The sequence below is a fragment of the Erythrolamprus reginae genome, chromosome Z, assembly GCF_031021105.1.
Source record: "Erythrolamprus reginae isolate rEryReg1 chromosome Z, rEryReg1.hap1, whole genome shotgun sequence".
Classification (NCBI taxonomy): Eukaryota; Metazoa; Chordata; class Lepidosauria; order Squamata; family Dipsadidae; genus Erythrolamprus; species Erythrolamprus reginae.
In genome coordinates, this window is record NC_091963.1 from 44,857,102 (window position 1) to 44,874,892 (window position 17,791).

The 17,791-nt window shown below is 41.5% G+C and overlaps 1 protein-coding gene across 1 annotated transcript; it reads right to left on the reverse strand.

Annotated features, from left to right (window-relative positions):
- Window positions 1-5,729: 5,729 nt before the first annotated feature.
- On the reverse strand, window positions 5,730-17,138 carry SPMIP4 (sperm microtubule inner protein 4). The gene is made up of 5 exons (XM_070767396.1): window positions 16,866-17,138; window positions 13,058-13,125; window positions 8,594-8,738; window positions 8,083-8,174; window positions 5,730-6,776 (listed from the first exon to the last, which is right to left on the reverse strand). Exons 1-5 carry the CDS (start codon window positions 17,050-17,052, stop codon window positions 5,982-5,984), a joined length of 1,287 nt encoding a protein of 428 aa, XP_070623497.1. The 5' UTR covers window positions 17,053-17,138; the 3' UTR covers window positions 5,730-5,981.
- Window positions 17,139-17,791: the final 653 nt, after the last annotated feature.

The following is a 17,791-nucleotide window of genomic DNA, read 5'->3' on the forward strand; positions in this document are numbered from 1 at the left end:
GGATCCCAGAGCTATCAAACATGTACTTTATGAACTCAACCCTGTGTACTCCAATTTGGTATTTCCCCCTTTTAAGCCACAGACCCTTGTCAGGTCAGCACTGTCCATAGTCAATGAAATAATTGAAATATTTGGGTTTTTTGTCTTTCTGAAATTAAAGTATTATCAAAAAAGATATGATCCCCAGAATACCTTATGTTTATGTTTATGTTTATTTAGATTTGTATGCCGCCCCTCTCCGCAGACTCGGGGCGGCTCACAACAAAGTGCAAAAGACAATTTACAACAAATCTAAATTTCTACTAAAAACATTTTAAAAACCCCATTTCTAAACACACATACACACATACATACCATTCATAAATTGTATATGCCCGGGGGAGATATCTCAGTTCCCCCATGCCTGACGACACAGGTGGGTCTTAAGAAGCTTGCGAAAGGCAAGGAGAGTAGGGGCAGTTCTAATCTCCGGGGGGAGTTGGTTCCAGAGGGTCGGGGCCGCCACAGAGAAGGCTCTTCCCCTGGGGCCCGCCAACCGACATTGTTTAGTTGACGGGACCCAGAGAAGGCCCACTCTGTGGGACCTAATCGGTCACTGGGATTCGTGCGGCAGGAGGCGGTCTCGGAGGCATTCTGGTCCAATGCCATGAAGGGCTTTAAAGGTCATAACCAACACTTTGAATTGTGACCGGAAATTGATCGGCAACCAATGCAGACTGCGGAGTGATGGCGAAACATGGGCATACCTAGGTAAGCCCATGACTGCTCTCGCAGCTGCATTCTGCACGATCTGAAGTTTCCGAACACTTTTCAAAGGTAGCCCCATGTAGAGAGCGTTACAGTAGTCGAACCTCGAGGTGATGAGGGCATGAGTGACTGTGAGCAATGAGTCCCGGTCCAGATAGGGCCGCAACTGGTGCACCAGGCGAACCTGGGCAAACGCCCCCCTCGCCACAGCTGAGAGATGGTTTTCTAATGTAAGCTGTGGATCGAGGAGGACGCCCAAGTTGCGGACCCTCTCCGAGGGGGTCAATAATTCCCCCCCAGGGTAATGGACGGACAGATGGAATTGTCCTTGGGAGGCAGAACCCACAGCCACTCCGTCTTATCCGGGTTGAGCTTGAGTCTGTTGACACCCATCCAGGCCCCAACAGCCTCCAGACACCGGCACATCACTTCCACTGCTTCGTTGACTGGACATGGGGTGGAGATGTAAAGCTGGGTATCATCAGCGTACTGATGATACCTCACCCCATGCCCTCGGATGATCTCACCCAGCGGTTTCATGTAGATATTAAATAGCAGGGGGGAGAGGACCGACCCCTGAGGCACCCCACAAGGGAGAGACCTCGGGGTCGACCTCTGACCCCCCAGCCTTGGGTCTAAACTAACTCCGAACTGGAGCTACGTACATTTATACGAGTGCATCATAACAGTTTGGGACTCTGCAGTGGTGCTATCTACAGGCTACTGGCACAAGATTGAGTTTTGCAAAAATCTTTCCTGGGCCCAGGGAGTACAACAAATGCTGGACCGTAGGAACTGGATAGGCGCTCAGCTGAAGTGCCTTATTAAGCATGCACTTATAGTGAACGCAGAGACAAATTGACTCATCCAGCTTGACCGGGGTTTCCCAACATGCATGGTCAATGGCCTCTAGGATCGCTCGGCCAATTAGCTTTTCAAAATCCTTACCTATTTTTGGTCAGAGGTCAAAAGGAGGCCTCCGGGGTTTAAGCCAAATTGGCGCTATGTTTTGGTCCAAATTGAACAAAATTGGAGTCCCCTTATATGTACCCAGACTGCTGCTAAAGTCAAACTCCCTCAGAAGGTCTTCTATGGCGCTGTCAGTGATGGTGTTGATTTCAATCATCTTCATGCTGAGGGCCTTGAACCAGTCCAAGGTAAACAGGCTTAGAAGGGAGCCGCTGACCACTGTAAGTGTGAGGGAGCTGTTGAAATTCTTGAATTGCACCTGGAAGGTGCCACAACTGATGACTGGACTACAGTTGCCTTCATAGTCAGTCAGGCTCAGCTCTTGGAACTGCTGTTGTTTCTTCTGGATCCTTGGATTGTTTATTGAAATGTGGCCCAGGATACAATGTGTTGTGGTTAGCTCTGGCCCAGCTCCTGCCCCAAGGATTGTGTGTGTGGGGGAGACATCCACATGCTGCAGGCCTGTTTTGCCCCTGGTGGAATCTGATGATGAAGGCTTCTCTGACCAAGAAGACATGAGTGACAGGGAGGAGGAGAGTATGGCAGACAGCTCAGAAGGAGATCAATTAGCTAGCTCCTCCTTGAATTCAGAGTTAATGATACAGCCACGCATGCGGAGAGCGATGCATAGGCAACAACAGCTGAGAGATTATTATCAAAGAAAATGAGGCCACCTGTGGTTGGGTGGGGCTGTGGTCATTAGTGAGGCTGCTATAAATAGCAGCCCGTGGGTTTGGCCATTGTGGAGGATTATTTGATCGTTGTGTTTCGTGACTGCGTTACTGACTTTAACTTTTTGTGTGCTGATTTTTCCCTGCTTTGAAACTAAACCAGAGCAAAGTGTGTTTCACTTTGTGAAAGAAGGACTGTGAATTGCCTCACAGCTGCAAGCTAAGTATATCAGAACTGATAAGGGACTTGTATAAATTACCAGCTTGTTTGGAGACTAGTGCTCTTTGCTATACCAAAAGAGGGCTTGGTTTAAGTGAATTTTCATTATACAGAACATTGTTTTGAATTTTCAAATGTGTGTGTGTCTGAAATTTGTACCTGTGAATTTTTGGGAGGATTCTACCAGAGAGCCCGACAGAACACAATGAGAGACAACCAGATGTATCTGCATGGTGCTGCATGGTGACCCCTCAAACAGGATGGTGACACAAAGCTTCTTTTGGTGTAGTGTGGTTGCTTGCCAGATTGTTGTTTGGCAGGTTGTTTGGCAGGTTGTTGGCTTTTAGTCTTTGCTGCCACCCCCTGTGTTGAAACTGCTTGGCATAGCCAGGCTTGCTCAGTGCTCGTGTTGCCTGTAGCGAAGGCAGCTTGGTGGCAGACTCTTGCTAGATGACTGCAACGGTTGCATCATTGACGGATGGCTTCACAGTATTGGTAGTCAATGTGGTGGTGATGCCATCTGCAGTTGGCAAATGGTGGAAGTCTGTCATCGGGTGCGTTTGCCGCTTTGTCTTTCTGAGTGAAAGACGGCAAATTTCCTCATTGCTTTCAGGTGAGAAGTCTGGTGCTGAACTCTCGTGATGTAGGCTGACTATCTTTCACACACTTTTTGGGCTGCTTGGTTGCTATAGTGTCTCACTCAACCTACTGGATGCCTCACTTGCCCTGGCCTCGTCGAGCACAATCTTGAGAGTAAGGGTGGTCTTTGAAAGTAACCTCCTGTGGATTCTGCAGATCACTTGGTCGAGCAGTAGCTCATCTAGATCATGGAACTCACAATTGGCATCACCTTGCACAGCGTGGCAGTGTATTCCATTGTGGACTCCCTCTCCTTCTGTTTCTGCAGATTGAAAGCGTGCCACCGCATGAATTTGGAGAGTTTCAGGGCATAATGGGTCTTGAGCATAGTCTGTAGGGTAGGGTGGACCAAGTGATTGTTTGGACCAGCATTGGTTTGGCAAATGCCTGGCCTGTCTAAAACATGTCTGTGCCACAATAGCACAGGAAGACTTCTCGTTTGAGGTTGTCCGATAGCTGAAGGAGGTCATTTGCCTCCATGAAGCATTCAAAGTGAGTCAAGAAAGTGTCCCAGTGCTCCCGAGCCGGGTTGAAATGACTTGGTGGGACATGTATCATCATTTTGGCTGAGTTGGTGCTTTGCAAAGGTCGTTTGTCGAAGACTTACTGCCCCGGGCTGTATTGCAAGGTTGTCAGCTCTTTTCTGGCTTATCTGCCTTCTAATGCCACCTTTGTCGCCAGTGTTAAATAGGGTGAATGGAAGAGGCAACAGAAGTGGCTTCAAAACCACAGCTTTTTATTTGACAACTATTTATGACAGCCAGCCTTTTTATAGGAAGCTGTTAGAGGTGGCATGCGGAGCCATATCTGCTGGCATGCAAACTGTTGTCCTAGCTCAGCTCCAACATGCATGTGTGTGCCGGCCAGCTGGTTTTTGTCTTGCACAGAGGCTCTGGGAGGGCATTTTTGGCTTCCAGAGAGCCTCCAGGGGGATGGGGGAGGGAATTTTTATCTTTCCCCCGGCTCCAGGGAAACCTTTGGAGATGGGAAAGGTGAAATTGGAAAGGTCTACTGGGCCCACCAGAAGTTGGGAAAGAGTCCATTTCTGCCCTCCAGAGTGCCACCGGGGGGCAGGGGAAGCTGTTTTTGCCTTCCCCAAGCATTGAATTATGTGTATGTGCAATAGCGTGCGCATGCACTCTTTTGGTACCTGAGGGAAAAGAAGTTCACCATCACTGGCCTAGCCAATCAGCAGCATTTTCCCTCTAGAATGGAGAATTTGACTGAAGCATATGATCTTCAGTCTGAGAATGTAACAATGTGGCGAGGGGGGCGTTTGCCCAGGTTCGCCTGGTGCGCCAGTTGCGGCCCTATTTGGACCGGGAGTCATTGCTCACAGTCACTCATGCCCTCATCACCTCAAGGCTCGACTACTGTAACGCTCTCTACATGGGGCTACCTTTGAAAAGTGTTCGGAAACTTCAGATCGTGCAGAATGCAGCTGCGAGAGCAATTATGGGCTTCTCCAAGTATGCCCATATCACTCCAACACTCCACAGTCTGCATTGGTTGCCGATCAGTTTCCGGTCACAATTCAAAGTGTTGGTTATGACCTATAAAGCCCTTCATGGCACCGGACCAGAATATCTTCGGGACCGCCTCCTGCCGCACGAATCCCAGCGACCGGTTAGGTCCCACAGAGTTGGCCTTCTCCGAGTCCCGTCGACTAAACAATGCCATCTGGTGGGACCCAGGGGAAGAGCCTTCTCTGTGGGGGCCCCAACCCTCTGGAACCAGCTCCCCCCTGAGATTAGGATTGCCCCCACCCTCCCTGCCTTTCGAAAACCCCTTAAGACCCACCTCTGCCGTCAGGCATGGGGGAACTAAAACACCTCCCCCTTGCCCATGTTGTTTTATGATTGATTGACTGTGTGCCTGTTTTTATATATACTGTTTTTATGAGATTAAATTTTAAATTGTAATTAGATTGGTGGGCTTTGGATTTGGTATTATGTACTGTGCTGTTTTTTTATTATTGTTGTGAGCCGCCCCGAGTTTGCGGAGAGGGGCGGCATATAAATCCAATAAATCTAATCTAATCTAAAGATCATTTATGCTAACCAGCAAATTGATATGACCAAATGCAGAAGGTGAAATTTCCCCCCCAATATACAGTGTATATTTGAAGCAGCTTTAATTACTTTGAACTGGCAATTTCCTGTTCATGGGTGTGGTATGTCAAATTAAGTTTGCTACATGGTGATAATGCCACTAGGGCAGGGATATTTAAATGCTCACAATTGCAAGTCTTGACTAGCGTGTCATATGATCAGGGTAGGGACTAGGGAGGGTTTGTTTCCCACGGCATTGGAACAATACATGTGTCTGGAAAACTCAATTATTTACATTTTACTATTACAGAACAAGGATTCTGATGCAATATTTGAAAAGTGGATAGCATGATTAAAGACAGCTAAGTAATATTCCTATTTTACAGAATAGGAACACTGAGGGTGAAAGACACAAAAAGTTAAGCACAGAAATTTCTTTACTTATAGTTTATAAAATATTGGGAATATGCAATTTTGGCAGACTATTACACATCACAGAGGCCTGCTAGTGTATTCTAAACCACCCCTACATTAGAGGATATTGAAACAATTCAATAATAATAAATAATTAAACTAAGATAGAAAAATACAAAAAAATACAAAAAATAAAATAGAAAGACCAATTCAGCAGTGGAGTCTGTGGCTGAGGTGTTTATAAGTTCTACTGTTTTTGAAGATGAATTGTTACAAAAAGAAAGCATGGATGCCCTGGAATTTATGCTTTCTACCATACCTGTCATGATCCCTCAGGTCTCTTAGTCCCTGCCTAGTCAGATCATTCAAGTACTTGATGGCTTCTCCCTTTGAAAAAGAATCCTGGATATCAAGTAATTTTGTCTGAGGTCGAACCATCCCACAATTTGGCATCCAGTCTGAGGCTGGATTGCAGCTTGTTACAATCTCCCCAATGTTAGGAGGACATTCTGAATCTAGTTTACAAGCACACCTTTCACACTTCGGCTGTGTTGAGATTGGGGTTGGCTTACTAAGAATGGCAGGAGTATGCCACATAATATATCTGTTAAAAGGGGGAGGTTTCAAATCTTCATAGTAAATAGATTCGGCAGGCTTAAGGAGAGGCTCTGGTTCAGGTGGCACTGTAAGTTGCCTGCGGTACAATTTCTCTGTTTTCCAGGTATCTGTAATTTTCTGCAATCTGTTTGAAGGCAGTTTCTTATCTTGACTGTTTTCCTCCTGGCAAGCTGATTCAGGTCGAATCCAATTGTTGAGAAGGTAGTTGTGCCTTTGACTTGCTTTGTTTTCTGTATCCTGCTGAAGGGGACTGAGGGATCTTTTCCTACTATTCTGCATTCCCTCTGGATGCCAGTTTATGTTGCAATGCTCTCTCAAATGAGGTGGTGACTCATAGTTCTCTGTAGCGTGCTCCTGCTCCTCCTGCGAGATCTTGCCTTGAAGGAGACGGGCCAGGCGCCCTTCCAAGGGTCTTACTTGAGACATTGATGAATGAAGGGATTCTCTCTGAAGAACAGATGGAATAGAACAGATTCCCAGGACTTATATGTTGCACATCTGAATATAATTTTTTTTGGAACCACATAGACCTATATATTTATTTAATATGAGAATCCATCTCAGTCTAGTGATTCTTAGTGGTTAAGCAATACATAAAACATAAAAGTAATACAATATAAAATAAATCAATAATACAATGTAATTAGGAGTTGTAATAAGTTATACTTCACTGCAATAAAGCTGAACTAGCATCCTGGCAGCACCGCTTGAAGGGAAAACCAGGTCTTTAAGGATTTTGGGAGATTAATAGGGTCGCATTCATCAAAACCTGGGTGATGCTATTCCACAGTGCATATGCCTCAATAAAGAAGACAGGCCTTTTGAATCCCCACTAGATGACAGTGTTTAACAGGACCCAGAGCATATTCATTTTGCCATGAACATGGCAAAACAAGTGGTCCAGCAATGCAAATGGTTATCAACGTCATCCATGATATATCCACATAACATTGCTGCTTTGCCATCAAAGGAACTAGCTTCTAATAGATCTCTACATGCAATTCAAGATGATATTATCTTGAATTGCACATGGAAATCTCTTGGGAGGGAGTTCCTTTGATGGCAAAGCAGTGATGTTGAATGCTCTCTGAAGAACAGATGGATAGCTCCATATAGAGCCGGGGTAGTGCAGCAGGTAGAGTGCTGTACTGCAGGCCACTGAAGCTGACTGTAGATCTGAAGGTCAGCGGTCCAGATCTCATCACCGGCTCAAGGTTAACTCAGCCTTCCATCCTTCCAAGGTGGGTAAAATGAGGACCCGGATTGTGGGGGCAATATGCTGGCTCTGTTTAAAAAGTGCTATTGCTAACATGTTGTAAGCCGCCCTGAGTCTAAGGAGAAGGGCAGCATAAAAATTGAATAGATAGATAGATAGATAGATAGATAGATAGATAGATAGATAGATAGATAGATAGATAGATAAATGTCAATGGTCCAACCAAGTAATAACTAAGCATGGCTGATTAGAAACAGGCCGCCTCATTCAGGAAAGAGTACAAGATGGATTGATACAAAGGTCCTGCTAACCACTCATATTAAGTACTGACTAAGCCCATCTTGCAAAAGAACTTCAAAAATAACCCCACGTTTCCTCTGAAATCCAACCAGTCCATTAGGTGCTTGTGGTGTACTGTTCACGTAATCCTTTTACTCTGCAAAGAAGAGCAGTTGCAGACAATTCCAAAGCTAATGCGTGATTTTTGCCATGACAAGAGACTAAATCCAGATCCATGATACTACTTTCTATACTTACAAGATCCACATTTTTGCCCAGTTCTCCGGTTGCTCTGCCAATTAACTTATTATTATAGTCATCCAGCTGCAATGGGTTCATAGACCCTCTACCTAAAAAAAAAAAAAAAAAGCAACAAAAATATTGTTACCTACAGATCTATGTCTAGTTGATTTGCATATTAGCTGTTGATTTGTGAATTAGGCAGCAGGAACTTTGAACGACTGTTAGTGGCCAATAGGCTTCAGGGAAAACCTTAAAAGCGCTTTCCTTGAAGGCTGCTGGCAGTTCTGATCTGGCTGCAGCTTGGAGATTAAAGTGCTGAACAGTCACTGCAGCTTGTGTCTTCAATTATGCACAAATCTAGCAAATATTTATTATTATTATTTTTAAACAATAATATTACATTTGTCTACTTTTTTAAAATTCTCTGTATTCTTTTTACGAAGACATAAAGAACCAGATGATTATTTGAAAGTGTTGGTGATTTATCTGCTAACTTGAACTATAATACTTTGATAAAAATGCATACCTGTGTAGTCTCGTTTGTATGTGGATACCCAAAGAGCCTTCTTTATGTTTTCCAGTATATTGGCAGCGCGAGGTGGAAGATCAAGTTCTGGATGCTGGTATATTGATTTATAAATTTCATCTTGGTGACCAATTCCGTCAATAATCTGAGATTTGGCATAAAGATATAAATAAAACACGTTGACAAATGACTTCACTTGAAGACATGTTGGGAATGCATACTGCTTCTTCATTGGTTTGAGAAGTAGCAGTTTTTTAAAATCAAACCTAAAATATTTAAAAATCTAACAGGATGCTGCATATATTTCCCATCTCACATGTTCTTCTCTCCTTTTTTATTCTAGAATAATTTCAGTATAATTGAGGTGTAATGTTTAACGAAAAGTGTATTCATTTTTTCTCCTTGCTGTTCTGAATAAATTGGGCTTTTAATATACAGTACATTGTTCCCTCGATTTTCGCGGGGGATGCATTCCAGGACCGCCCGCAAAAGTCGAACTTCCGCGAAGTAGAGATGCGGAAGTAAATACACTATTTTTGGCTATGAACAGTATCACAAGCCTTCCCTTAACACTTTAAACCCCTAAATTGCAATTCCCCATTCCCTTAGCAACCATTTAGATTATTACTTACCATGTTTATTTATTAAAGTTTATTAAAAAAAATATTTATTAAAGGTGGATGAAAGTTTGGCGATGACGTATGACATCATCGGGCGGGAAAAACCGTGGTATAGGGAAAAAAACCACAAAGTATTTTTTAATTAATATTTTTGAAAAACCGTGGTATAGCCATTTCGCAAAGTTCGAACCCGCAAAAAATCGAGGGACCACTGTACAGTATATGTTGACATTTTGGAAAAGGCCAGTCCCACACATACAGAAACTGATTTGGATTGAGACTGCAGACCTTACCAACTAGAAGGCTTTCCTTCTAGTTCCTGTTGCAGATCAAAACTAGAAATGAAGAGGGAATAGGGGAGGGGAAAGGGAGTAGTTTTAAAAGTGATATGACAAATCTGTTTACTGTAGAGTGAAATTGAGTGAAATACCCATTAGATCGAAGGTAAACAACCTCCATGTCCTACAGACCACAACATTCATTGTCCCTGGACTAGATTGGCTGAGATTGATGGAAATTGGAGTCCTCAATGCTTGAATTTTCCAAGTTGAATGCTAGAAACGTGGGGAGAGTATGATTTAATGCTGAGTAGTGATGGGCGAACCCAACGGTGTTCGGGTTCGGCGAGTTTGGCCAAACGTGCCGTGAATTTCGGGTGAGTTTGCCAAACCCGAACCCGAACACTCCATGATGTCAAAGCTCCGCCCCTGGAATCCCATTGTGTTAGGAACTAAAGCTTCTATTCTGGCACCTTGGGACACCTAAGACCAGGAGAAAAGACAAATTTCCCATGGTGTTAGGAACTAAAGCTTCTATTCTGGCACCTTGGGACATATTTTTACAATCTGACCGATCAGGTGTTTACAGTGGGGGTGTCCCTCTGACCTTTCTGCCAATCAGCGTAAAGCTCTCTTGGGAGAATTGGTGCTAAACCTGTGGATGGGGGTCACCACAACATGAAGAACTGTATTAAGGGATCATGGCATTAGAAAGGGTAAGAACCACTTGTCCCAAAGAAATTGCCATCCATGTAAGTATTCAATTGCATAGAAGACATTTTTCCAAATAAAGTGAGCTGACTATTTACTAGACATCATAGTACTTTCTGAAATTAGTAGCTGGTGGTTGATTTTATTATGATTCATTGCATAGTCAGATACTGCATTTGGCATTTTTATCATCCTATCGAGTCCTTCCAAAGAACCTGGGCTAGGCAGATGTTGATGTTCGATGGCGTTAAGAACAGTGATGGCAAACCTTTTTTGCCTTGGGTGACGAAAGTATGCACGGCCCACTGTTGTACATGCGTGAGTGCCCACACACATGATGCAATGCCCCTCGCACACCTCCCACCCCCTGCACATGCACATACAACCCACCCTGTTTTGGCCTCATGTCCAATAATTGCTTGCTGCCCCCATGGGGAAGGGGGGAAACACAGTGGGAGTAGTAAGTTTATGCCCTATTTATTGAATACTTAATAGTTTTTTTATTGTCCTTCCTTCTCTACTACCTTACTATGATCCTTATTTACTTTTAAAATAAGAAATAATTAAATAGTATGTTTTAACCCATAAAGGCTTTAATCATTTTAATCATTATCTAGAACTGAACTTTTATAGCAATTAAAGAAAATTGAATTCCGTGCCTAATCTGTTATCATACTGAACCTTGTGTGTTCAGTACAAAACCTTAAAATGTTACAGTGCTCCTCAACAAATAATGCTGTCTATCATTTGTCCTTTTTGTGGCTATTCAAATAATGTGACTTAAATCAATTGAAAAAGAATCCAAGGACCTTTTTGAAAACTTATCTTGATTATTAAGCCACTCCCACCCAGTCACATGGCTGGTAAGCCACTCCTACGCAATCACATGACCATCAAGCCACACCCACAAAATAAGCCACGCCCGCAGTGTGGCATTAAAAATTCTGGCAGCCAATCACTACTCACATTCCAAAACAGTGGTGAGAGAGGGGGAAAGTCTCTCATCTCAAAACAGAACTGAGAGGGAGTAAAAGCCTCTTTTCCCAAACGGAGCTAGGGAGGAGGGAAAGCCTCTTCTCCAAATGGAGTTGGGAAAGAGAAAAAGCCTCTTTCCCCAAATGGAGCTGGGCAGGGGGGAAGACTTGCATGCCCTAAAGTGCCGGGGTGAAATCTCCAGAGATCTGAGAAGGCATGGGCCACAGAAAGCGAGGAGAAAGCATGAGCTTGTCTGACCCAACAATCAGCTGGCAGGGGGGAGACACTTGCACATGTGCAGTGGAGCTGAGTTGGTCAACGGTTTGCATACCTACAGAGAGGGCTCCGCCTGCCACTTGTAGCATCCATGCCATGGGTTCACAATTATACAGGTATCATTGCAGGATGAAGGCTGCTCCAAGTAAAGCTGCCTTTTACCCTTGACAAATAGTGAATTGGTCAATACTAAATGTTTTGAGATTGTTTTGAGATTGCAACCAATGCACCTTTTATTATTGGTATTTCTTTTGCCTTCTTCTGCTACGGTTCTATTTCTATTGGCAGGTATGTGGGCAATGGCAGTGCAGTGTTTAGAATGCAATACTACAGGCTACTTCTGCTGACTTCTATCGGACTGCAATTTGGCAAATTGAATTTCACCAGGCTCAAGGTTATTTAGCCTTCCATCCTTCCAAGTGAAATGAGGACCCAGATTGTTGGGGGCAAAATGCTGACTCTGTAAACTGCTTATAGAGGGCTGTTTAGCACTGTGAAGCAGTACAGTGTTCCCTTGATTTTCACGGGGGATGCGTTTCGAGACCGCCTGCGAAAGTCGAATTTCCGCGAAGTAGAGATGCGGAAGTAAATACACCATTTTTGGCTATGAACAGTGTCACAAGCCATCCCTTAACACTTTAAACCCCTAAATTACCATTTTCCATTCCCTTAACAACCATTTACTCACCATTATTACTGGTACTCACCATTGAATAAGGCACTTAGTGATCCTGATATTTATAAACATAATTATTTTTTTAACAATAATAATTATTATTTTGTTATTTGTTTGCAAAAATTATTAGTTTGGTGATGACGTATGATGTCACCATGCAGGGAAAACCGTGGTATAGAAAAAAAACCGTGAAGTATTTTTTAATTAATATTTAAACAAAAACCTGGCATAGCCTATTCGCGAAGTTTGAACCTGCGAAAATTGAGGGAACACTGTATATAAGTCTGCTATTGCTATCGGTATTTTATTATCTTCTCTAATTCTTTCTATTCTAAGTTGCTTCTTTGTCATGCCATTGTTTGTAATTGATCTTTCAAATCTTTTTGCCGCAGCTAACCAGGTGTCTTTCTTTTTTTTCAGCTTCTTTCCTGAAGTGGCACTTACTATCTGTTGTTGTCTTCTCAATTCTGGCTTCATATGCTTTTATTCTTAAGATCTGATCTTGTGTAGCCAGAAATAGCCCCCATTCCACTCTTGAACTTTCCTACTCTTAGCCATTGCTGGGTTTTGTTATTATCTGCTTTACCTGTTGTTATTTTTAAAAATGGTCTGTATTATTATTATTTTTAGAATTTTGGTGACTTTGGGTCAGTTCTTGTGACTACATCGGCAAGTCCATGCAATTTTTTTGGGTAATATTTCAGAGTTGGCTTTCCACTAACCTCTTTCCAGGACTCAGAAGGAGAAAAAGAAACTGCAGAAGTCACCCCAAGAAATTCTATGTCTCCAAGAGATAGTAGTTTTTTGAGATTTCAGGTTAGGCATAATGGAAGATGTCAGATATTGAACTTGAGATCATAAACATGCATGCTATGTGTTCTGCCACCAAGTTTATGCTACTTATCAAATACTAATAATAATTACTTACATGACGTGAACACGTCACAGCATCTCTATAGATAGGTTCATTAGCATCTTCTTTTTTATTGGGGTCAACTGCAATGTCAGATGAAAACATTCCATTATAACATGTCATTCATGAAATTTAGCTTAGAATCTCTATGAACTTTGCCCAGATTAGCAGAATGGACTTTGCTTGTGATATTCTTCCATTATATTGTACATAGTTTTTAATTGTACCATGAAAATTAAAACAAAAGTATTTCCACTGAAGGGCTGCATTTACCTTTCCCTACCAGGTTGATCTTGGAGGCCGGCGCAGGCCTCGCGTGGGCGGTGGCAGGCATGCATGCCCCTGTGTGAGAATTTGCTTCATTGCATGCACAGAAGCAAAAAAATCACTGAAATCTCATGCGACGACGTTCACACGAATGAGAATTTGGCGATTTTTGACGATTTCTTTGCTTTTGTGCATGCATGAAAGCAAAAAAAGAGGCAAAACCGCCAAAATCTCACATGTGTGAGTATCCTCGTGCGAGATTTTCACCAATTTCTTTGCTACCATGCTTGTGCGGAAGCAAATTCTTGTACAGGGCTGGGGAGGGCTGCATGTGCATGTGGCAGGAACGTGCCATTGCACATGCATCGCTGTTTCTGCTTCCGGATCAGTGATACCAGGCAATGTTCTCTCTAATTTTTTTTCGGTGTGGGCGGAAAAGTATAGGGTCTGAACGGCAGTCCCCTTGGGACTGGGCGGCATAGAAGTATAAATAAATAAATAGATAAATAGATAGATAGATAGATAGATAGATAAATTCCTTCTTTTTTTATTAAAATAAATTAATAATAAAACAAAACAAAAATCTATTACTATTAAAACTAAAACAACCAGCAAAATCAAAAACACAACTATTAATAAAAACAGGTGAGGGCTGGGTTTTTTTTCTCTGTTATTATTTAAGTGCTTTTACCATATGCTTTAAATCAAGAGTCACTTCTCTCTCTGTTTCTCTCTCTCCTTCCTGTCATTCTCTGCCTCAATCATTTTCTCATTTCTCTTTTTTCTTCCCTTTTTTCTATTATTTCTCTCTCTCTTCCTTCTCTTTCTTGCTCTCTCTCTTCCTTCTGCTCTTCTCTCTCTCTCTTTCTTTCTTTCTTTCTCTCTCTCTCTTCCCCCTCTTGCTCTCTCTTTTTCTCACTTTCTGTCTCCCTCTCTCCTTTCTATCTCGCTCTGTCTGTTGCTCTCTCTCTTTCTATCTATCTATCTCTCTTGTTCTCTTTCTCTCTCTGGTTTTCTTTCTCTCTCTCTCTTACTTTCTCTCTCTCTCACTCTTTCTTGTTTTTTCTCTCTCTCTCTCTCTTGCTTTCTTTCTCTCACACACACTTTCTCTCTCTTGTTCTCTCTTGCTATCTCTCTTTCTTCCCCCTCTTTCTTTCTCTCTCTTTCTCATTTTCTCTCTATCTTGCTCTGTCTGTTGCTCTCTCTCTCTCTCTCTTGTTCTCTCTTTCTCTCTCTTCCTTTCTTCTCTGCAGAGGCCGGCAAAGGTTTTTTTTAGTTTGAATGTTCCGGCAGGGAGATGGGGAGCGTGCGTGCGCCCGACATTCAAACTAACCTTCACCGGCCTCTGCTGCGAGAAGAACGCCTGCCCTGCCTCTCCTGCAGCCCCTTTGCTGACAGCCGGGACGAAAGTACTCTCGGCAAAGGGACTATGAGAGGGGAAGGGCGGGCGTTCCCAAAGTGCTCGGAGTTGTTAGCAGCCAGATCAGGAGGACGAGAAGCCGCAGCTGCCAGCGCTGCTGCAGCCACTGCTGCGGGAGGAGCCATGCCCCAAGGCGGTAAGCGGGGGAAGAGAAAGAGGGGCAGATCAGGCAGGCTTGCAGGGGAGTGGTGAGAAGCCAGGGATGCGAGTGGGCTAGAGGCGCTGGGGGGGCGGGGGGGGCCATGGCTCCTTGTGCGGCCTTGGAAAAGGGTGCGCACGGGGAGTGTTGGGGTGCGCGCCCGCACAGCCACGCACCTTAGAGGGTACATTGATCCCAGGCATACTAGGGACAGTCTCCGAACTGATTTAACTCTTGTTCATAAAATCATACATCATAATGTACTCCCTGTCAGTGACTACTTCACCTTTAACAACAACAACACAAGAGCACATAATAGATACAAACTAAATGTAAATCGCTCCAAACTTGACTGCAGAAAATACGATTTCAGCAATAGAGTGGTCACTGCCTGGAACTCATTACCTGACTCTGTTGTTGCCTCCCCCAACCCCAAAATCTTCAACCTTACATTATCAACAATCGACCTCTCCGCTTTTCTAAGAGGTCTGTAAGGGGTGTGCATAAGTGCACTTTTGTGTCTAATGTCCCTGTCCTATTGTCTTATTATCCTTTCTATTACTATGTTCTACTTATGGTATGTTATGTTAATATGTACTATAATACTATACTTGTTTGACAAATAAATAAATAAAATAAAATAAATAAAATAAATAAAATAAATAAAATAAATAAAATAAATAAAATAAATAAAATAAATAAAATAAATAAAATAAATAAAATAAATAAAATAAATAAAATAAATAAAATAAATAAAATAAATAAAATAAATAAAATAAATAAAATAAATAAAATAAATAAAATAAATAAAATAAATAAAATAAATAAAATAAATAAAATAAATAAAATAAATAAAATAAATAAAATAAATAAAATAAATAAAATAAATAAAATAAATAAAATAAATAAATAAATAAATAAAATAAATAAAATAAATAAATAAATAAATTAAATAAATAAATAAATAAATAAAATAAATAAATAAAATAAATAAAATAAATAAAATAAATAAAATAAATAAAATAAATAAAATAAATAAAATAAATAAAATAAATAAAATAAATAAAATAAATAAAATAAATAAAATAAATAAAATAAATAAAATAAATAAAATAAATAAAATAAATATTAGCTTCACCTTTTAAGTCGCATTACTGAAATTAATGAACTTTTTGCATAATATTCTATTTTTTTGAGTTTCACCCGTATTATTAAGTTATTCGGTGAATGAAAATACTTCATGTCTCCATCCCTTTAAAAAAATAAAGTCTTACATTTTAAAAAATATGGTAATAGAGGGAGATTGGAGGATGATTTCCTTTTAATAAAATAGGACCTTTTGCTATAAACTAAACCCAAGAAATAGTTCATGGTATTTTTTCTGGTTGGCAAGCTTTGCACATTATTTTTTTAGATTTTCCAGCAGTATTACTATAGCTAATTAACGTGAACCAAACTAGTCTATAATGCAAATGTTAATTTTTCCATATAACACTCTTTTAAGCTACAATCAAAACATGGGGGGAGGGAAACCACGCTACAGCAAAATCAACCAACACTAAATGCATAGGTTATTCAAAACTTTCTTTGTAGGAATAAATCCCTAAAAGCTAGTCTTATAAATAGCTGCATCATACATACAGTACACAGTCCCCAAGCATTTTTAAAAATGAATCATGTTCATATTTCATGGGGTAGTAAAGATAACTAGTAAATGAGCCTTATAGAATAATGTATGATGTTGTTTACTAAGGCATTTAAAAGAGTCACTTTTCGAAGTACATGGCTTGAGCAAAGTATTCCTCCATAAAATGCCAAAGCAAGAATGCTCTCTGGAATGTTTGCATAGCTGTTTTGAAAAAATTCCATTTTTTTTTGCACATATGCATGGATAGAACTGCTAGAATTTCCAGTGGAGCCTTTTGCTTGTTCTTCACTGAATATTTAAATAGTGAATATTTAAAACACTATGCTATAAAAAGAGATGCTTGCTTTACCTTGGATATCATTGTTGACATGGATATAAGGATGAAAAGGACGATATCGGCTCTCCGTAAGTTGAGCGCCTGGTGCTTTATATTTCAGATAGTTTGCACACCTTAACAATAGAGCAAATACTTTATAAATATTTGGCAAGAAAATAAAGCACATAATGTTACTTAACAACATCTTATTGGTTTCCATAAATCCTGTATGGATCCTTCTTCCTCCTCCTCCTCCGCTTCCTTCAATTCTTCTGCTTCATCATCATTCTAAAACCATATGATCAACTTTGCTTTGGCTAAGAGTAGCAAAAGATTTGCACTTTTTCATAGCATGTTTTTGAGTTCTTCATAGGTCAACATATACACTTCCTATTTGGAAGGCACTGCTATAGGTTTCTGTAAACCAAAAAAGCTCATATCTGGAAATGCAGGGAACGCTGAACTCCTTGCTGTGGCTTCTCCCTTGTTTACCCACTGTTTAGTAACCTCATTACTCATAGTACATAAACTAAGAATCAAGAGTGGACAAGCAGGAATTTCCGTTTCTATTAATTAACCTATATATTATGAACTCAGTATTGTTCACCTTGCAATAACTTTTGTAAAGCTGGCTGCCAATCAGTTTCCAGTCACAATTCAAAGTGTTGGTTATGACCTATAAAGCCCTACATGGCATCGGACCAGAATATCTCCGAGACCACCTTCTGCCGCACGAATCCCAGCGACCGATTAGGTCCCACAAAGTTGGCCTTCTCTGGGTCCCGTCAACCAAACAATGTTGGCTGGTGGGACCCAGGGGAAGAGCCTTCTCTGTGGCGGCCCTGGCCCTCTGGAATCAACTCCCTCCAGAGACTCGAAAAGCCTCCACCCTCCTCGCCTTCCGTAAAATGTTGAAGACCCACCTTTGTCTCCAGGCATGGGGATAATTACCACCTTCT

Bases quoted from the DNA above. Each gene is read 5' to 3' on its own strand.
- SPMIP4 (XM_070767396.1), bottom strand. From the start codon at position 17,052: ATGGAAACCAATAAGATGTTGTTAAGTAACATTATGTGCTTTATTTTC. The intron at 13,126-16,865 runs GTAAAGCAAGCA...CTGACATTGCAG, and splicing joins TGTCAACAATGATATCCAAG to TTGACCCCAATAAAAAAGAA. The intron at 8,175-8,593 runs GTATGCATTTTT...TTTTTTTTTTAG, and splicing joins ATACAAACGAGACTACACAG to GTAGAGGGTCTATGAACCCA.